Genomic DNA, 24724 nt, shown 5'->3' on the forward strand with positions numbered 1-24724 from the left:
GCTGAACATTGTTCACAGGTGACTGCACGCCGCCACTTATGATGGAGGGAAGCTCATTGATGAAGCAGCTGAAGGATGTTGGGCCTAGGGCACTATCCTGAGGAACTCTTGCAATGATATCTGGAGCAGAGCTAATTAACCTCTAACCGCCACAACCATCTTCCTTTGTGCCAAGAATGGTTTGAACAAGTGGAGTTCCATCCCCCACCCCCGATCTCCATTGGCCCCAGTTTTTCTTGGGCTCCTTGATGCCACACTCCGTCAAATGCTGCCTTGATGTCAAGGGCAGTCACTCCCACCTTCCCGACTGCCATTAGACTTTTGAATGGACCTATTAAGTTGATCTTTTCTCTACGCCCTAGCTATGACTGTTACATTCTGCAGTCTCTCCTTCTTTCCTATGTACGGTATGCATTATCTGCATAGCATGCAAGAAACAATACTTTTCACTGCACACTAATACGTGTGACAATAATAAATCAAATCAAAACCTCACCTTTCAGATATGAAAATAGAAAGATTTCATTTGATTTAAAGGTTGCACATGTCACTTCATATCATGGCATTGTTACCTGAAGGGAGGTTTCTGTAGAGCAGTGTTCGTGGTTGTTGTTTTAATAGTACACCCAGGAAAACTAGCTTTCTGGTGTACAATAGAGAGAAAGGTGTCATTAAAGTCCAGTGTGGCAATCTGATTCGGCATTTTAGAATAATGAGCACTTCCTGGATCTCCATATCCAAGGATAATGTCGTGAAGCCAGTCAGGGACGACACACTCAGTGTTCATTAGATTCCGGATGGTCTCCAGCACTGCCTGAGGATGAAATTCATTTGAAACCGGTCAATCCAGATGAAAGCTACAGCAGTGAAGTATTGTAAAATACAAAAATAATTCTGATTCAAAGGTGAGTTATAATCAAAATCTTTGCTGTCTCTAACCGTCAATTCAACATGCAAAAAGGGCCGCAGGGTGGCTAGCACTGCTGCCTCACAGCGGTGAGGACCCGGGTTCAATCCAAGCCATTGTCCGTGTGGCGTTTGCACATTCTCCCAGTGTCTGAATGGGTCTCACCCCCACAACCCAAAAGATGTGCAGGGTAGGTGGATTGGCCAGGGTCTCACCCCCACAACCCCAAAAGATGTGCAGGGTAGGTGGATTGGCCACCCTAAATTGCCTCTTATCTGGAAAAAAAAAATTCGACATGCAAAAGGGCAACTGGGAAATTCCAGTCAGGGCACTGATATTCATAAAAACGTTTAGAATCAATCACACAGACTATGCTTACAATAACAGCCACAGTCATTTAATTTTAAGTTCTTGGGGCAGTTTGCAGTATGGGGTGGTCAATGATTGCACAGCGAAGGGTCTGCTAAAGCTGAATGAATGCACAAAGCTGGAAATACTCAGCAGGTCTGCTAGCATCTGTGGAGAGAGAAACAGAGTTAAAATTTTAGGTCAATGACCTCTCAACAGAACTTTGAAGAAGGTGTTGGCGACCCAATTCATTAACTGTTTCTCCACTGATGTTGCCAGAGTATTTCTGTTTTTATTTCAGATATCCAGCAGCTGCAGTAGTTTGTTTCTATGTTAAATTGAAGTGGTTGCTCTGATGACTATTTAAGACCAGATTTTTAATACAAAATGTTCTGAAATTAAACACCGGAACCAAGGTTCCAAAGGCTATTTAGCCTCCAATCTGTTTTGGAGTGAATATTTGAAATATTAAAAACAATTACAGATTAATGTAAAGTTACTGCTAAACTGAATAAACATTGAGACTGTTTCAGTGTTTTGTTAAACATACACAACTATACTCCTAATTTACTCAAAATTACAAAGTGTATCCCATTCTGAAATGAAGAGGCTTGGGGTGAAATTTTCCCATATTTTTTCAACGTGTCAGGCTCAGGCTGAAAACCGGCGTGTCGCTCTCCAGCAGCTCAGACCAGTTTTCACTCCAGATCTTGAGCCTCAGAGAAGAAAATCAGTGGGTGGGTTTAAGCCATCACTCTGGCAGGGTGGGGCTGGATAGAGCAGGCAAGGCTGGCTCCACAGAGATCAGGGTGCCATAATTAATAGGCGCCCCACCCTGATCAGCACAGAAACTGAATGGGCCCCCGACTCCTCACAGGCATCCTCCCCCCGCGGGCTTCACACCGATCTCCTCTCACCCCTTGCACGCATAGGAACGACCTTCTCTCACCCCCAGCCCCCTTGTAAGTAGAACAACTCCCATGTGGTTGCTCAGAGGGCTCTCCTGGAGGGATCACGTGGTGGCTGGATGGCTGATGACATTAAAATGCATGCCATAACATTAACAAGAGTTTCTCGGCCTTTGTGGACGTGAACCTTGTGATGGCATCAGCGAGGGGTGGGGAATGAGGGGAGTGAGTCAAGTTGGGAATGAGTGTAATGTTTTAAAAATTCATTCTTAGGATGACGTTGCATATGGCATGGACAGCATTTATTGGCCATCTCTGGTTGCTCAAGAAGCCTTTTCGTGATCGACCTTCTTCTTGACCTGCTCATGGTTTGATACAAATAAGTAGCTACCCAAACCAATTAAAAGTCAACACCCGAGGTATAAGACTGGAATTATATATAGACCAGACCAAATCAGGACAGAGCTTCCCTAAAGGATATCAGAATTAGCAGGGTTTTGAGAATATGAAAGATTCACGGTTAGACTTGGACTGATAGGTGCCCTTTCAAATTGAATTCAAATTCGCAAACTGCCATGGTGAGAATTAAATTCTCATTCTCTGGATAACTGGTCCAGTAATATTCTTTCTACTTGCCAATGAATATTAGTTTGCTGATTGTGTAAAACAGAATGCTGGGGGCAGCACAGTTGCACAGTGGTTAGCACTGCTGCTTCACGGCGCTGAGGACCCGGGTTTGATCCTGGCCCTGGGACACTGTCCGTGTGGAGTTTGCACATTCTCCTCGTGTCTGCGTGAGTCTCACCCCCATAACCCAAAGATGTGCAGAGTAGGTGGATTGGCAATGCTAAATTGCCCCTTAATTGGAAAAATATACTCTAAATTTTTTTTTTTTTTTTAAATGCAGAATCCTGCATTTCTGCAAATCGCATTATGTTCACCTTAAAATTATTTTCTTTAGGTTTTCTTCTCATGATAATGTTGAACGTTTCATAGACATCTTCAGCCCCATTCTGAATGGAGAAGCTCATATCTTGTTGATACTGGTTGGGATCCAGCCACACTCGGTAGGTTCGTGAGTCTCCCTTCAGCTTTGGTTTAGGCTCAGGACCTGTGAAAGGGAAGCACAATAATCAGTGGGAGTTAAATTAGGAACACAGTGATTTACTCTCAGCCTTAAATATATACTTGCTCAACAGAGGACATCTGCCTCAATAACTCCTTTCACATCCTGAGGTGACTGGGAGTGATTCATGGGCAATAAGTACTTTTCCCATGGTGAGGTTTTTTGTGTGACGCACACACGAAACAACTTGCCAGCGGATACTCCAACAAACAGGTGAGAAATAATTAGGTAATCTCTTTTAATGGTATTGGAAGGATTCCTATTGGTTAGTACACTGGGAGAAACTCCTTTCTCTACTCTGAAGAGTGCCATGGAATTGTTTAGATCAGATCCATCTGATCATACAGACTGCATGGGTTTAACATCTCATCCGGTAAACATCCCCAATAATGTAGCACTTCTCAGAACTGCAATGAAGTATCAAGCTAGATTCTGTGCACAGGTTCTGGAGTGGGATTTTGACTCTTGACTCAGAGGTGAGAATGTGCCCAACTGAACTGAATTGAAATAATATAAAGGACACCATTAGTGCTTAAGATACATACTGGCTAATTAAAAAAAATATATCTATAAATTTTATTCTGCAATCAAAAACATGAAACTATACCTTCTTCAATGACCCGTCCCTTCTCATCCAGCATGCCTTGAATTTCACATCCTCGCACAAAGAAAAGCCCATACTGCTCTGCAAATGGTTGCTTTCGATCAAACTTTGTGCCGTAAGCCAATACTGGTCGAACAGTTATAAGGAAGCAGACATCGTGTTTGCGAAGTGCTACAAAATTGAAAATGCAACAAATAAACACAGAAAGCAAGAAAAATACATACAACTCGGCTATTTAATGCATACAACTCTGCTATTCGAATTGACCAAACAAACAACTTTCTAGAACAGCGAGAGTATTAACTCTGCTCGACACTTTTAACAGTGCAAGTGTACCCAAAACCACATTAGAACCGTTGTCACAGATTCAAGCAAGATAATCTAGTTAAACAAGTACAAGAAATCTTTGATCTATTCAGCACAACCCAATTTCAGGTTTTAGATTTCTTTCCTATCGGTGGATGATTCAAATCAATCTTTCAGAATCTAGAATTGCCTTCTGACTAAGATTACTTTTCCACTTAATGTTTTGAAAAGAGAAGTTACAATACCCTCTGCAAAACAGAAAATACCCTTCATTACCTTCCCATTCCGCTCTGATTTGATATCGAACGTTTAAGTTGATGGTTACATCCGCACGGACTCTTGCTGGCCAGTTCTCACCGATGTTTGGTTTAGCTACTTCGACAATGGAGAAAGTGACAATAGGCTGTGCCATTCGAGCCCAGCCACCAAATACAACTCCTCCATACTCCCCCTGCCTGAGAAGTAATTAACCAAATTAATGATCCAACCAAAATACAGTAAAGTCAATGATCTAACATGAATTGTAAGAAAATAGTCCCATAAAAATATTATACAATTTAAAATGGTTTTAATAAATCATTTTCAATAACAGCGGGCAACAAAAGTAGCTTAAGAAAGTGTTGTGGTCCCAGATGTATTTTAGAATATCTATGTAAAGCGCGCATTAAAAGAATGACAGGGGTAAAAGATTTGAACAGTTTTTAAAATTTTGATCCAATGGAAGAAAAACACCCGCACCAAATTTATTTTCCTAAACAAACAGTACGTATTAGTTTGGGGGCTTATTTAAATCTACTTTAAACACTGGACTAGTTGTTGAAAAAAAATGCTTTTATTGTACTCCAGTTACAGTGACGTTTCCAAAGGCAAAATATGAAGCAGACAAATTTCAAAAAAGGTTTTGGAAACATAGAGGAAAAGGACTCAACTACTGCCAACTGTTTTAAAGTAAATCTTTTGGGCGGCACGGCGGTCAGCACTGCTGCCTCACAGCGACAGGGACCCAGGTTCAATTCCCACCATGGGTAACTGTCAATGTGGAGTTTGAACATTCTCGCCGTGTCTGCGTGGGTTTCCTCCGGGTGCACCAGTTTCCTCCCAAAGTCCAAAGATGTGCAGGTTAGGTGGATTGGCCATGCTAAATTGCCCTTTAGCATCCAAAAAGGTTAGGTGGGGTTACAGGGATAGGGTGGAGGAGTGGTCCTTCGTAGGGTGCTCTTTTGGAGGGCCGGTGAAGACCCAATGGGCCGAATAGCCGCATTCTGCACTGTAGGGATTCTTTTTTTAAATTTTTTAAAAAAGTATTTTTATTAAGGTTTTGCAGAATTTTTTAGTACCTATAGTAACAAAACAAACTAGAGTGAACATTAACATAGTGTAAAAAGAGAATATACAATAACAATAAAATAGACATTACCCCACGCGACTCAATCTTCCCACACCATCCCAATGAAGCACTCACCCCTCCCCACGGATTGCTGCTGCTGCTGACATTTTAATTTTCCCTGAGAAAGTTGACGAATGGCTGCCACCTCCGAGAGAACCCTAGCGTAGACCCTCTTAAGGCAAACTTTATTTTCTCGAGGCTGAGAAACCCAGCCACGTCGTTAACCCAAGTCTCTACACTCGGGGGCTTCGAGTCCCTCCACATTAATAAAATCCGTCTCCGGGCTACGAGGGACGCAAAGGCCAAGACTTCAGCCTCTTTCGCCCCCTGAACTCCCGGGTCTTCTGACACTCCAAAGATCGCCCATCTCTGGACTCGGCACCACCCGTGTGTTAAGCACCTTGGACATTGCCCTCGCGAACCCTTCCCAGAACTCTCTAAGCTCCAGGCATGCCCAAAACATGTGGACATGGTTTGCAGGGCTGCCCTTTCACCTCATACAACTATCTTCTACCCAAAAAAACTTGCTCATTCTCGCTGCCATCATGTGTGCCCGGTGGACCACCTTAAATTGAATTAGACTCAGCTTGGCACATGATGAGGAGGAATTAACCCTGCCCAGGACCTCTGCCCACAGACCCGCTTCCAACCCATCACATAGCTCCTCCTCCCACTTGCCCTTGAGCTCCTCCACCGGGGTTTCCTCCGCCTCCTGTAGTTCCTGGTAGATATCCGACACCTTCCCCTCCCCCACCCATGTGCCGGAGACCACTCTGTCCTGTATCCTCAGTGGCAGCAGCGTCAGAAAGGCCACTAACTGTTTTTTCAGGAAGGCTCGTACTTGCAGATATTTAAAGGCGTTTCCTGGTGACAGATTAAATTTGTCCTCTAGCGCCTTCAAACTGGGAAAGCTTCTGTCTATGAAAGATCTCCCATCCTTCTGATGCCTGCCCTCTGCCAGCTCTGGAACCCACCATCCAGGTTCCAGAGCTGGCAGAGGGCCACCAACCCACCCTACCCGGGACAAACCTGTGGTTGTTACATATTGGGGTCCAGACCGACGCTCCCTCCACCTTCTTGTACCTCCTCCACTGTCCCCAGATCCGCAGTGTCGGCACTACCATGTAGGGATTCTTTTCAATGAAAAATCTGTGGCTGTTTCCATTCTGGAGTGGGCTGGGCACTGCCACACCTCTCAGACTACAACCTGGACTGGGAAATCTTATACCCTTGCCTGGTATGAAGTGCACTGTGTCATGAGGTAATGAGGAGAGTTTAGTTTTTTTTTATTCTGGCTGTTTGGAAAATGTGAAATAAAAAAATTTTGTTGGAAGGATATATGTGCACATTTAAATTAAAAAGGAATGTCACCCAAAGACTTAAATTGGAAAGTTCTCATCAAAATTTCCAAATATATTTTTGGATTTCCTGCGCCTTAATTTAGAACAATCATGAAACGTATATTAGTTGGAAAATCGAAAAAAAGAGAAAAAAATGTAAGTATAAACAGAATAGTACAATCATGCACATTACAACCCACCATGGTTTAAGTCTGCTGATCACATCCTCCACATCCTGTCTAATCTCGTATGTGGACTCCAGACGAAAGAGATTAAAATTCCTCAGGAGGTAGTCATGAAGTGTCAAAAACTGTAAATTCAGTTTAGGCAATGCAAGGCAACCTGGCATAACAAAAGAATATAAAATGCAAAATCTGTCCGATAAAGTTTCAGTTTTATAATCAAACAGGCCGCAAGAAAAAGAATATTCACAAGCCTAACTAGATATTATACCTTCTCCAGAGTAATATTCTGTTGGTACAATGTTTTCATCCCAGATTATTTTTTCTGTTGGATAAAGTGGCATCTCATTTAATTGTTGAATTTGGGATATTCGGCGTTCGTGTCGGGACACCTGTTCGAATAAAGAAAGGCAACTTTAAATGAGTAACAATGTCTTCCTTTGAAAAACGCTCCAATGTTATATCAATTAGTAGTCTTTTCATTCCAATACCTACCAACATCTCCAAGAGAAATTCCTTTTCATAACAGGTATTCTCTTCTTCAGGTAGGGAGGGCAAAAGACAAAGATACGATGCCACTTTGTGGAGTGTGTTGGGGCTGCAAATGGAAAACAAGACTATTTCAGTATTTTCCTTGTGTCTGCGATTCTTCGTGCAAGTGGTCCTTCCAAGTTTGCAGAAGGGAAAAGAAAATAGAAAATAGGATAAAGTTGAAAAGTTCAGTCTTGATGATTGTTGAACTGAGCCATGGCGAATGTGTAATTTTGTTACCACATGGAATAATTGGAGGAAATGGTACAGATGCAATAACATAGAAGCAAAATATCAAGAAAGAAACAGAAGGATTTGTTTTTTAGTATGAGATGAAGGTGGGAAGAAGCTTAATGTGGAGCATAAACATTGACATAAACTGGCTGATCGGATTTCTGTGCTGCAAGTACTATGTGAACTCAATGTGTGCAGAAACAGTGCAACAAAAAAGTGGTGGAAAAAAAAATATTTACCTCAGTGATCCAAAGTGTTTTACTAGAGATTCTCGAGTATCGACAGCTGCGACATTAGACAAAGCAAAATCATGTAGTTCTGGAAAATGAGCAAACGCTGCCCTCTGCAATGAAAAACATGTAACAGTCTCATCAGATTTATGCAATCAGCATATCTATTGAATTTTTAAAGGAAAAATGATTAAGCAGCAATGAAGTCATAGAATTTACAGAGCAGAAAAGGCCATTCGGCCCATCGAGTCTGCATCAGCCCTTGGGAAGTGCACCCTGCTTAAGCCCATGCCTCCACCGTATCCCCATAACCCAGTAATACCACCTAATATTTTGGACACTAGGGCGATTTAGCATGGCCAATCCACCTAACCATCACATTTTTGGACTGTGGGAGGAAACCGGAGCACCTGGAGGAAACCCACACAGGCACAGGGAGAAAGTGCAAATTCCACACAGACAGTGGCCCAAGTCGGGAATCGAACCTGAAGCTGTGAGGCAGCAGGGCTAACCACTGTACCACCGGGCCACCCATGAGAAGAAACGTTTTTCACACGTCGTCATATTAAACTTACAAATTTTCTTCCAAATGTCCTCCAGTGTAGACTTGAATACATTAACATTTTAAAGATGAGGAAGTTTCTAATAAAGCTAATTTGCAAGCATAGCAACTAATTAGATTGTCATTGTTTATTGAAAGGGGAACTGAATACAAAAGTGGAGAGGTTATGCCTCAGCTATACAGTGTATTGGTGAGATCACATCTGGAGCACTGTGTACAGTATTGGCCTCCTTATTTAAGGAAGGATGAAAATGCATTGGAAGCAGTTCAGAGAAGATTTACTAGACTAATGTCTGGAATGGATGAGTTGCCTCATGTGGAAAGGTTGGACAGGTTGGGCTGGTAAACAGTGGAGTTTAGAAGAGTAAGAGGTGATTTGATTGAAACCTTTAAGATCCCAGTGGTATTGACAGGGTGGATGTGAAGAGGATGTTTCCTCTTGTGGGAGAATCTAGAACTAGGGGTCACTTTTTAAAAGTATGGGGTCTCCCATTTAAGAGAGATGAGGTGAATTGTTTTCTTTCAGATGGCCGTGAGCCTTGGAAACTCCCCTCCTCAAAAGACGATGGAAGCAGTCTTTCAATGTTTTTAAGGCAGAGGTAGATCGGTTCTTGATAAGCAGAGGGGGTGAAAGGTTATCGGAGTGGACAGGAATGTGGAGTTGAGGTTACAATACACCGGCCATGATCGTACTGAATGGGGGAAACAGACTTGAGGGGCAGAGTGGCCTATTCCTGCTCCTAATTCATATATTTGTATACCAAGTTAAAAATATGAATATTTCTGGGTAGTTTTATATACTGTTTGTTTTCTGACACTTTACATCCCAACCACAGCTAACTGAAGTTAATTTCAAATCCAACATTATAATTTCGAAAGTCACATCAAAAATAAATACCACAGAATTAATACTACTTCAAGCACAATAGAACTCTGATCCTATTACAGGGGTTCTAAATAAAGGTCCTGAATTTAAATGTGTTTAATGATACAAAACACTCAGCCAAAATAAATACTGTTGCAGAAATATTTGGTTCTGGAACCAGGCTTAAATTTTCTATTTATGGTTCCTCCTGGCACTTACTACAGCATCTTTAATGTAATAAAATGTCCCAAGGAACTTCACAGGAGTATTAAATCAAACACAATTTGACACTGAGCCACATAGTGGGACAGAAAAGAGATGGGTTTAAGGAGTGTTGTAAAAGAGGAAAGAGAGGTTGCGCCCTTATGAAAAATGTATTTCAGCTTTTCCATCCAGAACAATCTAATAGGATGTTACATCTAGGTTGATATCACTCCCTGTATTGTTCTTTACACAAATCCATCTCCCTCTGCAGCCACTTGGGTTGGCCATTCCCGACTTAAAATGGAGGTCCGCAAAGACTACAGGGAAATTCAACCAACACAGGCAAAAACTAGCAAGTGCAGAAATCCTGTGTATTAGAACTTGCAAAAGCCCAGACAGCACTGAAGCTCACAGCCATCTGCATACTAATGAGCGATCCCCGGGAACAAAGAAAACATTTAAGGTGAATAAAGCCAAGTCAGACTCCTTGACGCCAACAGGAGCCAAGACAAAGGAAGGCCAACGGACACTCGGACCGCCCAGCGATCAGGGAACAACTCCAGTATTGGAGAAATCGATCCAAGTGATCGGAACGTAGTCCAATCACTTGGAACCAGACACGGGGTCCGCCCCAAATGGCGCAAAGCCCCTGGGGACTATAAAGTAAAGCCCCCGAGTTCAAATCGGTCTTCTTGGCAGGGTTACTCAGCAACTCGAATCAACCCTTGAGAGTGAACTGTCCAAGCTGCCGCATCAGCCAAGTAAGTCTCCAGTCAACGCACGCTACGAGATAGGCGCTCCTAGCTACCAGTCCATACCAGCTTTTGAATCCTGCAGACTCAGATCTAACGAAAGGCCATTTGTTCCCCTGACCTGGTGGGCCAGTTCCAAAGCTAAGCATAGGCCTTTTTAAGCGATAGAAATGGTCAAGAAAGTAGAGTTATATGCATGAGTAGTGATTTACTGTGTATAATAAATGTGTTTTGATTTGAATCTTACTAATTGGTGTGTTGAGTTATTGATCAGTACTTGAACTTGAACCTCGTGGCGGTATCATAAAGATACCTGCCGACTCTAGAGCAAAGGTTACAGAAACAGAGCAAATTCAGTAAAGACCCAACAGGCAACGAGTTAAGAGCCAACCAAAGTTAGCAACATATTACTGGCGACTCTGGTGGGACCCGACTTAGAAGTGGCCTAACCACTCCGGGAGAACCCAAAATTTGAATTAGAATCCAGTTGGGAACAGAAAAACCACAAGTGTTCAAGCAGTTCTGATCAATCCTCGTAATTCAGAAGTGTGTTAATGCATGCGTAACTAACAGGGCTATAAAGTAAAACTGACAGATTTTTGTTGCGAAAAAACTATTGGGATTTTGTATTGAGGAAAATAGCGAAAGCCGTACCTGTAATTACAGAGGAAAGATGGCAATGCAACGCCTCATGAACCCTGAAGAATTTGTGGTCGCAGCGACCAGCAATAGAGTAGGTCAGTGTCCTGTTTGGGAAGAAGAGATCAGGAAATATCTCAAAGGGAAGGGATGGCCCCTTTGGAGTGAATTCTGTAATAATGAGGAAACAGGACCCAGGAGTATAGGACATACTTGGCGGGAGAACCTATCAGAGATCCATAAGAAAAGCTTGGGAAAAGCTCGCAAGCCGATGGCAATCGTGTCCTGTCTGGCACAATTGTGAGGCACAGAGGAGGTCGTTTGGACATTCCGCAAAGAGATAGAGGAGACACATCGAATGAGCAAGGTCGATGTGCGCGAGTTTAAGAAAGAGAATATAGATTTAAGAAGGAAGGAAGTTGGCAGCAAAGGACGGAGAGGTGGATGATGCCATGTGGGCACACCAGTCTTGTCTAGTGCATCAGTGCAGCTTCCAAACCCAATACGAAAAGGCCTATCAGGACACGCAACGTGCAGTCCTGGTAAAAGAGACAGAGAAACAGGTAGAGGCAGTGCAGCGATTTAAAGGCAGCGTTAAGAGCACTCCATGCTGCCACCACGGAGCACAGACAAAGCTCATTAGATCACGCAAAGTGCCGGAAGCAGGTTGCGGAACTGCAGTCTTTGCTTTCAGTGCAAGATGGGTTCCAGAGCACCTTTGGATCCCAATTACATGAGGAAGACGGCCCTGATTGGCAAGAATTAAATGAAACCGCGCATAGATATGTTCAGGGAACATGTGCGCAAGGAAAGCCCCAAAAGAGAAAAGCACCTCAACCCCCCACAGTGCAGATAGATCAGGTTCCCATGAATCCAGTCACTACCCACCACAGTCATCGGAAGGAGACGCAGAATTCCTTTACACCACCCCCTTAACCGTGACCCAGTTACGGGACTTGTGCGAAAAGATCACACCGTTCCTCCCCACCTCAGACCCCCACCACTTCTTTGCTAGAGTAAAGCAGCAGGCGACCATGTACGGCCTGGATGACCGTGAGCAAGTGAAGCTCACAGTTATGAGCTTCGACCCTTCGGTCGTAGCACCCCTTCCCGACCCACAGAATGTAGGAGGAGGCACCCTTGCAGAGATGCACACAGTGATCCTAGATGCGATCGGCTACAACAGAGGTGACCCAGTAGAAGGCCTGAATAAGTGCAGGCAGAAAAAGACAGAACACGTCACAGCGTTTGCTGGACGCCTGTGGATTCATTTTACAGCCGTTTTCGGCAATTTAGACCGTGCCCATTTGTCCCAAGGCGGTATGGCCAAATGGACCCGCACCCTTATCTCCCATGCCACAGAGGCAGGACAGAAGGCATGTACCAATTATGACCCCTCGGAAGAAGCGCACAATGAAAAATGGGTTTTAAAGAGATTGTCCCGCACCTGGGAGCAATCTGTCCAAAACAAACCCGCAATTAAGAAACCCGAAGAACAGCAGGCAGAGGCAGATATCCACTCAGTTAAGACGCACCAGAACCCCGCATGGGTGAACGAAGGCAGGAACAGCCCCCCACAGAAACCACAGGAGTGTTACAACTGTGGACAATTAGGTCACTTTGCACACGAGTGCAATGCCCCACGAAAGCCACAGAGAGCCCCGCAGGCAGGCACTCTGAATAAGAATAGGACAGAGCCCATACATAGTGTGAGCACCCGTTCAGACCAGACAGACATGAACGGAACTGACTGACGGTGTTCGGGCTTCCCCAGTTGGGTCTGCGACACCCTTTGGGATAGGTCCGGCCGACCAGTAGCTGCAGCAAAAGTACGGGGACAGCCCATCGAATTTCTCTGGGACACAGGAGGGTCCCGCACCACAATTAATTCCTCCACCATGTTCCAAAAAGACACGTGGCCCATTACAGCCACAATCACCCTCAGCGGCTTCACAAGCCACTCACAGCAGGGACACATCACAGCCCCTGTACCCATTCAAATTGGCAATATTACGACAAGGCACCCCATAGTTTTACTCGATCTACCCCACACAGAACACATTTTGGGCAATGATGTTATGAACTCCCACCACCTTTTCATTTGATCCAGTAAACCAATGTGTCTGGAAAATGGCAAAATCCGCAAGAGCCCCCGCAACGCTCACAGTAGTGAGGATGCAAACAAGATTAGCGCAGTCAGCGATTTCTGGTTTGACCCGACCACGATTAGCACAGACACGATTAGCATTAGCAGGTTAGGGCAGTTCTGCAGGAGCACAGGACAGCATTCGCGACCCACAAACACGACTGTGGCCGGATGACTGGTTCCGTTCAAATCAGAGGACCTGACCTTAGACCCCAAAAGCAATACGGATTTCCCCAAGAGGCAGAGGGAGAAATCTCAAAAGTTATCGATAGCTTATTAGAGCAGGGCGTACTTAGATCAGTAGCCTCTACTAATAATGCCCTGATTTGACAAGTGAGAAAGCCCGATGGATCATGGCAACTGACCATCGATTACCGGGATCTCAACCAAGTCACTCCCGCAGCAGCCCCCGCGGTAGCCACAAGTCCCGAGACCATGCTCAAACAGGGACTCAACTCACGATATTTTACGGTTTTGGACATCAGTAACGGATTCTGGTCCATTCCATTGGCAAAAGCGTGCCAATACAAATTTACCTTCACTTTTAAAGGTCAGCAGTACACGTGGACATACCTTCCACAAGGATTCCACAACGCCCCCTCCATTTTCCACCAACAGCTGGCAAATGGATTATCAAAATTTTCTCGCCCTGAACGTCTGGTCCAGTATGTGGACGACCTATTACTGCAGACAGACACCAAGGCAGAGCACATCGAGCTTCTGTCCAAACTCCTGGAACTCCAACAGCAAATTGGATGCAAAGTAAACCCCAAAAAGGCCCAAATTTTGGAAGACAAAGTGATGTTTTTGGGTACGATTATCACGCATGGTAAACGCGAGATCGAGCATAAAAGAATTGACTTGATTGTCAAATTGCCCCTTCCCCAGAATGTTTCAGCCCTCCGGTCGTTTTTAGGACTGGTTGGCTACTGCCGAAACCATATTGACGGTTTCGCCAGCAAGGCAGTAGCCCTCTCGGAATTCATAAAGAATGGAACCCCTTGGGAATGGCTTCCGCAGCACACGGATGCTGTAGATGCTTTGAAAAGAGCCCTCATTGCAGCCCCCGCACTACAGGTTCCAGACCCGCTTTCCCCCTATGCTGTAGAGATAGCTAGCACAGACCGTACCACCGTTACCCTTTCGGCCATGCTCCTCCAGGAACGGCACGAACAGTTAAGATCCGTGGCTTACGCCTCCAGAGTTTTAGATCCTGTGGAGCAGGGATTTTCAGCCTGTGAAAGGCACCTACGCGCAGTATTCTGGGCGGTTTAGTATTTTTCATACATCGCCGGACTAAACCCAATCACAATCCTGACGGAACACACCCCCACCCAACTTTTATCAGACGGACGACTTAAGGACGGTACAGTCAGCCAGATCACAGCAGCCAGGTGGACCCTTGTTTTGCAGGGACGGGATATCACTGTTAAAAGGACCAAGACACACACTTTCCTAGCCGACAACCTTCAATACCCAGGCACCCCCTACGAATGTGAAATCATCTCACCGCACCACAACCCAGGCCCCTTTATCGCAAAAACACCCCCCAAAAAGATAGGTAGTTCACCCCAGAGCCCCCAGCACACAGACACGTGCGAACCCTTACGGATATATGTGGATGGTTCTTCCAAAGTATTAGACGGGAAGCGCATTACAGGATGCGGCATCTATGTCGAGGACGCGCAGAGACACGCCCTAGAAATCTCCTTAAAACTACCAGGACACTGAGGCGCACAGGCGGCAGAGCTAGCAGCCATTGCGTACATTGTGGATCACCCACATTCCTTCCCCAGCCCAGCAGACATATACTCGGACAGCCTCTATGACTGCAACAGCCTTACAGAGTTCCTACCCCTGTGGAAAGCAAGAGGATTTGTTTCCACAGATGGAAAACCCCTCCCTTCAGCCCCATTGCTCCGCCACATTTTAGAGAAAGCACAGGACAGGACATTTGGAATTGTTAAAGTTTGAAGTCACCACCGTTCCGCCCCACCTGGAAATGTAAAAGCCGACGCACTGGCTAAAGCAGGTTCCAGGCATGGATAGTTTTGGACATCCCAGGAAAGCCCCCCAGTGAATGCAGTTCAGGTCTCACAGACTAATATCGAGGATTTAGTGCAGGCCCAGAAGCAAAATAGCAATTTCAGGGAGATTTTGAAAGGAAAATTTCCAGCACCTTACGTTAGACTTAAAAATGCACTAACCACACATGACGGTGTAGTCCTAAAAGGCACCCTTTATGTGGTTCCTGAACAAGACAGGAATCAGCTTATTTGTTTGTTCCATGACAGTCATGGGCATCAGGGAATTGATCCCACTGCAGCCCCCCTCAGGCAGCTCTGTTGGTGGCCAAGTTTAAAAGAAGATGTAGCGCACTACGTTGAGAATTGCCTTATCTGTGCCCAAAACAATCCGGACAGATACGCAAAGAAAGCTCAGCTTAGCCACACCCGCCCCGTTAATGGCCCCTGGACTAACCTCCAGATTGATTTTATGGGACCATTGCCCCCTTGCAGGAATGGTCACAAGTACGTATTAGTCGTCATAGACACTTTTACGAAATGGGTAGAGGCATTCCCATCCATAACTAACACGGCAAAGGCAACAGCCAAGATCTTAATCCACCACATCTTTACGAGATGGGGACTCCCCCGCAGCATTGAATCCGACCAAGGTTCCCATTTTACGGGACGTGTGATGAAGAACATCCTCACGATATTTGGCATTACCCTAAAATTCCGCATCGCATACCATCCCCAGTCAAGTGGTATCGTGGAGCGAATGAATCAGACCCTAAGAGCAACCTTCAGAAAAATGGCCCAACAAAACAACACCACTTGGGATTCAGTCCTCCCTTTTGCACTGATGTTTTTGAGAAATATTGTTTCGACATCCACAGGATACACCCCACACATTCTCATGACCGAACGCCCCATGAAAGGCACAGAATTTTTATTAGGACTTGACTTGACCAGCCCCGAAGTGACGGCCCTCACACACGAGAATGCAGTAAAACAGTTAGTCAAAAATGTAAAAACAGTTCAGCTAGCAGCCGCAGTAAGATTAGGCACCAGGAAGAAACAGAGCAAGGCCTGTTTCGACAAGACAGCACATGCGACTGAGTTTGAGGTAGGACAGCAGGTCATGCTCTCCATTTACAACCCCAGCACATTCCTGTCACTGAAATATTCGGGTCCGTACTCCATTGCGGACGAAGCCCCCCCCCCGTGTATAAAATTAAGTACCCCAACGGAAAGACTGCGTGGTTCCATATTAACCAGCTTAAGGCATATGGCCCACAGTCTAACCACGCCCACCACCTCGACGCAGCAGACCACACCCCGCCCACACCCAACCCCAACACGTCCACGCCCTCCACGGACTCGACCTCGACTCCACCTCCGAACTCTAGACTCCGCCCCGGAACGCCCAGAGACAGCAGCAGGAGAGACAGCGACTGTGACACAGACAATAGCCACAGCACGCCTCCCTTCTATACCCATGCAACAGGACCCACACCCAGTGAATCTGAACACGATTCGAGTGATCCCTTCCTGATCACATTCCTCAACAAACCCCACCACAGACCACCGCCCTACGATGACGACCCCAACCCGTCCCCACAGAATTAGACACCACTTTTTCGCACCGCGACAATTCATACAGGCTCGTCCGAAACGACGAGATGGACCCCAAGTCACACCATGCAGCTTCATCAACCATCATCCATTCCAGAGTATGGCATCCGGGCGAAGAGGGCGACTTTGAGTCTGACTCCCAAAACGAGAACCCCTTTGTGACCCTGTTCGCAACTGATAACTGAGGTGTCCAGATAATGTTTTCAAAGGAACCGCTTAGGAGAAACGGTGTCCTTTCTGATGGAACCTGCAGCATGTTGTTCAATGTTTGTTTGTTGGTATTATTGTTAAGTGTTGTTTGTACACTCGGAAGTTCCACGGCCACACGCCATATTTGTCGGCAAAAACCTGTGAAAACTTGCCAGCATGCTTATCGGCAGAAACCGCTGAGAGCTTGCCAGCCCCCGTTCATAACTGCTCTTCTGGTTCGACGGTAGAACCTCTACAGCAATCCCCCACGATGACTACATTTTTTGCCCGTTCTTGCCGGTTGCTCAGGCAGTGGAGAAATGGCATTGGTCTCCGCCCTGCCGGAGGACCCCCCCCTCTGGTCAGCTACACTCAGGTAGAGCACATACGGCATTGATCACCGTCCTACCCGGGGATTCCATCCAAATTTTACCCGTCGCGGCCCATACGCACCTCATTTCGGCACTCTTGGTTCAAAAAGTTTTGTTTTCGGGCAACCCTTGCCATCCCTATGCTATTTACATCCTCAAACATTTGGATAGTAAATTGTACAGCCTGCGAGACGGCTCGCACTGTTTCAGTTTTGTTTTTTTAAGTGTGTCTAGTCCACATTTTCGGTTTAAAAAAAAAGAGGGAGTCACACATGGTGACAAATTATAAAGGGAAATTGGCACTACAAGACAGACATGCTAACGCACGAGATATTAACCAAGATAGTGACAGAAACTATGCTTGATCCACAGAATTCCAGAAGCTCCAGGAAGAGAGAAGAAACAGAAAGGAAGAGACGAAAAGGAAAGAAGACAACAATGAAGACGTCATACGTGTTTTTCGTTGTTGTAATTTGTATCCGGTTCCGCGCGAATGCGAACCCCCTAACCCCTACCACACAGGCCGTGAATGATTCCCACCCCTACCATACACTACACCCTGAAATAGTTAACCACGAGATAGTCACCGACACACCAACATGGTGTGACACGTTCATAACCTGGTATTCACTATCATACGTAATTGAATCCCTTCTAGTATTGGCGATACTCTGCAGCATCGTGCAGACTATCCGCATGAGGAAATGGCAAAGGAGAGCCTACCACTCTCGCACCCCGGTATACAGGTTAAAATCCCTTATTTTCGGTTATCACCAGGACCCCGAACCCCTTGATCTACAATAAAGAACATTTGTGTTGCATCCTTTGTAAATAAAGAAATGTGTTTCGTTTACAACAGAAATATTGTACACCTCTGTGCTTGACTGCCAAGCCAGAGGAAAAATGTGAAGGCTGCTATTATTTTTGTATTGTTAGGAAGTTAGTATGATTGAATGTTTGAGTGAGTGTAGTTTATGAGAGATAGTTAGAGATACCGATTTTTTGTTGTAATGCATGTCCCTGTCTGACATAGTGCCACTTAGAATTGTTAGTTAAAACATTTTCATACATAGTTACGGTCAGTGTAGAGGCCATGGAAGAGTGCTCGCTGGGTCAGGAAGTGAAGACAACGCAGTTGTGATCCTTCGCGCTTCGTGTTCGGGATCACAAGGAGGGAGTGTAGCCACCTGGGTTGGCCACTTCCCGACTTAAAATGGAGGTCCGCAAAGACTACAGGGAAATTCAGCCAACACAGGCAAAAACTAGCAAGTGCAGAAATCCTGTGTATTAGAACTTGCAAAAGCCCAGACAGCACTGAAGCTCACAGCCATCTGCATACTAATGAGCGATCCCCGGGAACAATCAAAACATTTAAGGTGAATAAGGCCAAGCCAGACTCCTCGGCACCAGCAGGAGCCAAGACAAAGGAAGGCCAACGGACACTCAGGGACCGCCCAGAGATCAGGGAACTCCAGTATTGGAGAAATCGATCCAAGTGATCGGAACGTAGTCCAATCACTTAGAACCAGACACGGGGTCCGCCCAAAAGGGTGCGAAGCCCCTGGGGACTATAAAGTAAAGCCCCCAAGTTCAAATCGGTCTTCTTGGCAGGGTCACTCTGCAACTCAAATCAACCCTTGAGAGTGAACTGTCTAAGCCGCCGCATCAACCAAGTAAGTCTCCAGTCAATGCACGCTACGGGATAGGCGATCCTAGCTACCAGTCCATACCAGCTTTTGAATCCTGCAGATGCAGATCGAACAAAAGGCCATTTGTTCCCCTGACCTGGTGGGCCAGTTCCAAAGCGAAGTATAGGCCTTTTTAGCGATAGAAATAGTCTAGAAAGTAGAGTTATATGCATGAGTAGTGATTGACTGTGTATAATAAATGTGTTTTGATTTGAATCTTACTAATTGGTGTGTCGAGTTATTGATCAGTACTTGAACTTGAACCTCGTGGCGGTATCATAAAGATACCTGGCGACTCTGGAGCAAAGGTTATAGAAACAGAGCAAATTCAGTAAAGACCCAACGGGCAACGAACTAAGAGCCAACCAAAATTAGCAACACCTCTCGCAACCTGTGCTTGCACCTTGAAACACACATGCTTTGGCCCATCGATCAGCACAACATTGCTGCAGCTACTAATCTGCTCAACCACACCCACCACCTTACATGAAAGGATAAGTAGATGATTTAATATCTTAGCATCTCCTGATGTGCACTGCTTAAATAAGTATAAAAACAACATTTATAAGCAAATTCTACCTTACAATGAAGACCATATAAAAGAAAGCTTTGCTGTTCCTCACCTGAAGGGAAGTGATGCGATCATAATGGATTGTAGTCATCTCATTCTCGGTCAGAGCATTCCCAGTTTGGTCATTAATTTCAAAACCAGTGTAGAACTTCAACATTTCTAACAGCTACAAATAAACGGATACAATATTTTAACCAACCTAGAAGTGACTAGCTGGACCTAGATCTAAGTGTAAAGGTCAAAAACAAGTCAGATGTATCAAAAACATATTAGGAATTTTTAAGGTTGAGCACAAAAACATTGTTTACTATTTTTGTCCAGTCTTGTGGAGTTAATGAATTACCATTGAGCTAAACCACAAGCAGTTTGCACTGAAGCAAACTCCCAGTTTGGCTTTCTGTAATAGGTCACTATTTTGAAATTTATGTAAGATCCAGTTACCTGGGACAATAATTGTTAAGGTACTCACTGTACTTAAATTATGAGCTTTTGTCCTTCAATTTAACGTTACTGGATTTGCTAATTAGAAATGTTATTCATTCTAAACTCACCACACTATAAAGGTGCATACACAAGCAGAACCGTGTACCTTTGGGGGAAAGAGCAGCTGGTCACTTAAACAAAACAGCACGTGTGAATATTAACTGGTCAAAGAGCCTACAAACAGACAGCCAGAGGGCCCAAGTCTTTGTGGGCCACAGTCACGCACCATGGCCCCAAGAGTGGGGAAGGAAGGATCTGTTCAAATCCCTGCGTAATTTGTATTCATCTCAAGATCCTGCTTTTTGAGTTCTTATTCAGAGTTGAACACCTAATGTGTCAACAGCACTAGGGCCAACTGTTTCCAAATCCCCAGGCTCACAAAATGCAAAAAGGCCAAAATAACCAATGTTTCAAGTACAATACATAAACCCACCCATAAATAATAGAAACTTAGACAAGGTATTAGAAGAGACAAAGTCCGGGAGAGCGCAGGTCCATCGGCAATTGAAGGTAGGGAAATATTAAACAACAGATCTGAAGGATTTATTCTTTGGCCATGCATTCCACACAACATACTTCAACCACCGGAATTGTCAGCAATATCTCGATGAAGAAATGGGGAAAAAGTGCCTTAACATCACCCTTCAAGAGGGCAGCACACAATGGGAACTCTCAATCTATGGTCATGGGTGAGGGTCACGTGATGTGAGCATGGGAGCAGTTGTGTTTTCATGACCTCCGGCTCTGCTCGTCTTTTAATTCCTTATTTCATCCCGGTGCAGTTTCTACTTGTTTTTTCTTGGGTTACATGGCTTGCGCTATGTCCCCGGAAGTTCCTGATTGTTTTTGTTGTGTGCGCACGGTGTGTGTGTGTGGGGGGGTCAAGTCAATCCCCTAGCTAAGACCTAGGCTGTGGACCGCCTGGACATCAGAGAGGTTGCATGGTAGAGGTGATGGAGTTTAGTGGAATCCTTCAGAGCTCCTGAACAGTGCTAATTGATCCTGCCTTATCCTTTACCTTCTCGTGCAACATGGAAGGTGTCTTTATCCTGTAATTTACTCTGTGGTTCTTCTGTAATCCTGAGCGTTACTCCCTGCTACGTTGACGACTTTTTGTTGCTGTCTTTTCTTTTCCTGTAGGGGCATGTGAAATGCGAGTGTGATGGCCTGTGTCGTTGATGATCCTATTCTACCAAATCATTTTGATTTTGTTATGCAAATTGTGGATTGTGCAGTATTATGTCTTCCCGTTATTGTGCATGTGGAATACGAGTAGAGCTGGGGCAGGATGAAGGATGTGTGGTTATGGTTGGTAAGGTTAGTTGCTTGGGTCTTTCTTTGCATTCCTCTCCTGGGCTATTATGGTGGTTGGCATGATGAGGAGGGAGATTGCTTTGGATATCCTTTCTGCGATGGTGGTCGCTTTAAGCTAGGCTGGATGTCCCTTCTCTGGAGGTTCTCTTCTCATTTTCTTCTCTTCATCGGACGAATATTATGTCAGTTCTTATACTGATCTGGCTCTGCTATGGCTGTTGCCCCTAGGGGTTTGAGATGTCTCTCTCAGAGGGGGTGGGGGAGCTTTCTGACAGGCTGGGCTTTGTTTCCTTGTCTCTCTGGTAAATGGGGGCCTGTGGATGGGTCGAGTTCTGTGCCTTGGTGGATATCCTGTTCGTGTGGGCAGGGGTTGCCCTCTTGTTAATTGCGCGGCCTGTTTTCCTCTTCATTGGTGGGTCTTGTCAACTGGTGGGTTTGTTCTCGTCGTTTTAAAATTGCTCTTCTTTTCTTTTCTATGTTGGGAGACCCTGAAGGCTTGTCAATAACCTGATCATGATGATGTTGTTTTTGTTGTTGTCGGTCCTCTCTACACAATTGTGTGGAATGATTTTGGTCATGCCCTGGGCCTGTTTTTGGAGTTTAGTTGCTTTGTGTGATATGTATGTAACTCACCTTACATCTGGAGTTTCCATGTATTTTCTTCTCACAAATCCACTCTTGGCTCTTACATGGGTGCAGATGGGTAATATCCAGAAAGAGGAAGTTATATGGATTGCTCGTGCTATTGGCGTTGCTGGAGTCGATGGGGGTGTACGTTGGTGCGTGCCTGTCCATGGCACGGGCAGTTTATCTTGATTTCTCGTGTTGTTCACAGACTTGTGCGGTGTGTGAGTGTGCACCATTTTGCCATGTTTACATGATCCTATCCTGTTTCTCCCTCGGTCTCTGGTAGTATCTAGTCTTTGTGTAATTACTGTCTTGAGACAGTTGTGATGTCGTTCTCCTTCTTCTATTCTGCACTCATGTCGATCAAGACATTTTTGCTTTCTCTCTCTTTCCTTATGAGAATGTATTATTTTATTGTTTTGGTGCGTTATTCTCTAAAATGTAAAAACTCAATAAATATTCATTAAAAATCTATGGTCATCACAAAGATTCAACAACCTGCCTCTTTACAGCACAGCAGACAGGAACATGAATACACTGTCACCCTCTGCTGCTCCAATTTCAAAGGTCTTAATAGGAAATGGCCAGCAAGAGTTTACCGCCTCCTGTAAGTAAAAGTGACAATTCTTGGTTGCTGCCATATCTCACCTGGCAGAAAAGCCGCCCCTCCTTCTCTCTCTGGACCAGATTAGATAGATAGCAGTGAGTGACTAGATGAGAATCATCCAGTACAGTGTTGAACCACCGTCGAGTTGGAAGGAGGGCCTTTAAGAAAATACATATACAATTGAACAACAGATCCTGCTTCATTTCAACATATCTTCAATAAAAATATCCCATTTTGTGATTCCTAAATGAACTGTACACAGTTAAAAATATTTAATCAATATTCAATTCAATGTCAGCCTGTTAAGACTTCAAGCAAACAGAGCAGATTAGTTTGATTTGTTAACCAAGACCATTTCAGAATTAATATACACACCCTGTGTGAATATAGGAATTACCTACCTCCAAATCTATCATTAGTTCGATAAATCTCTCACAATAATGAACCATATCCATGCTTTCCGTTCCTATATAAATGAACAAGTTAATATAACAATGTAAAATGCGGATCTACATAAATTATTTCATATGTTCATATTAGCAAACTTTCTGCAAAAAGAGAACACTACAGGAGTAGTTAAGATACCTAGGATGAACCTTGATTGAACATGTTTAATTGAGAGCTTGAAGGGAAATGGGGTAAAGATGAGTCAGAACGAAATACAAATTTCAAGGCATTGGGCAAATCACAGTTGGGATATCATTTGTAGTTCTGGGCATCCCATTACAGGAAGGCTATTAGAGCTTCCTAAAAAGTCGAGTGACGATTCACTGGAAGGATACCCAAAGTGAGGGGCTCCCCAGTTATGAAGATAAGCTTGGTATTCAGATTATTTTCACAGTAAAAGGTTATGGGGAAATCTGCCAGTGGCTCGTTTTAAAATGATGACGGGCTTTGAAGATTGTTTCCACTGGTTGCTGAATAAGGATCATCACAAGAAAATGGAGGAGAAATTTAGAAGAAACTTGCTCTCACACAGAGGTTTATTAGACCATTGAAAGTTTTACTATGGGAGACCACTGACACATTAAACTCTCATTGTAAAATGAATCGGAGAAGTATTTTAAGAAGATGAATACAAAAGAGTGTAGAGCAAAAAGGAGGAAAAGGAATTATCACAGCCAGATGCAGTTGATGAACTAGTCTCAGCACAGGTATAAGGAGCCAAAGGATTGTCATGTGTGCTATAAATTCTAAGATTTCTAACAACATTACAGGAATGTCCGTCTTCAGGACTTCAGCGTTGATTGCTACAAAATAATAAAATAGATTTTTTTTTCCATTAAAGCTATAAATGATCGGCTGGATTCTCCGCTGTCGGGATTCTACGTTCCCCCGGCAGCCCTGGTATTTCCCGACGCGTGGGGCAGCCCATTGGCCGGCTGGCGAGATGGAGAATCCTGGGGTGTGCCATCTGGTGCGGCGGGACGGAGAATCCCGCCCGATGTCTCCAAGATTGCACAGAATAAACCTGTTCTCCCTATGCTAAAGATTAAACTATAATTGGCGATCATCCAAAGGCCACAGCAGCACGGCGCTCTAGTGGCAAAAAAGGATGACATAACCTCAGGGGTTTCAAACTATAATCATCGAGATATGCCACCATACTTCTCCTTCACCTGGTGCATCAGCAAAAATATTTGCTGCAGAGTAAATTTAGATTGAAGCAGAGTAAAACTATTGTTAGATTAAACTAAACAATTTCAATGTAAATCAGTTTTATATTGAGCTTTACTACCCTGTATCTAAATTAAAAATGAATGTTTTATTCAAGAAAGAATTAAAGCAGTCAATTTAGTGGAAGCGTTAATAGTCAAGAAAATAAATCATAGCAATGGGAGATTTGCATAGAGTTGTTATACACATTGCTGGCATTTCTAATGACTATTACTTTTACAGTTGAATTTTGAAGCTTAGAATAAAGGAAAGCTACAAATTCTAATTCAATCTAATACATAACTC

General features: G+C 44.4%; 1 protein-coding gene across 2 annotated transcripts in view; it reads right to left on the reverse strand.

The window, feature by feature from the left end:
- The window catches only part of aqr (aquarius intron-binding spliceosomal factor), a 117477-nt gene that overhangs the window by 54772 nt on the left and 37981 nt on the right, over nt 1-24724 (reverse strand). For both annotated transcript variants that reach the window (XM_072484459.1, XM_072484468.1), the window contains 11 exons: nt 23164-23228; nt 22804-22920; nt 19784-19897; nt 8113-8216; nt 7604-7706; nt 7380-7500; nt 7127-7268; nt 4476-4654; nt 3897-4064; nt 3105-3274; nt 573-814 (listed from right to left, as the gene is read on the reverse strand). In XM_072484459.1, coding sequence (XP_072340560.1) covers nt 573-814; nt 3105-3274; nt 3897-4064; nt 4476-4654; nt 7127-7268; nt 7380-7500; nt 7604-7706; nt 8113-8216; nt 19784-19897; nt 22804-22920; nt 23164-23228 — 1525 coding nt within the window. The remainder of the gene's footprint in view (nt 1-572; nt 815-3104; nt 3275-3896; nt 4065-4475; nt 4655-7126; nt 7269-7379; nt 7501-7603; nt 7707-8112; nt 8217-19783; nt 19898-22803; nt 22921-23163; nt 23229-24724) is intronic.

This window comes from Scyliorhinus torazame, chromosome 2 (genome assembly GCF_047496885.1).
Source record: "Scyliorhinus torazame isolate Kashiwa2021f chromosome 2, sScyTor2.1, whole genome shotgun sequence".
Taxonomy (NCBI): Eukaryota; Metazoa; Chordata; class Chondrichthyes; order Carcharhiniformes; family Scyliorhinidae; genus Scyliorhinus; species Scyliorhinus torazame.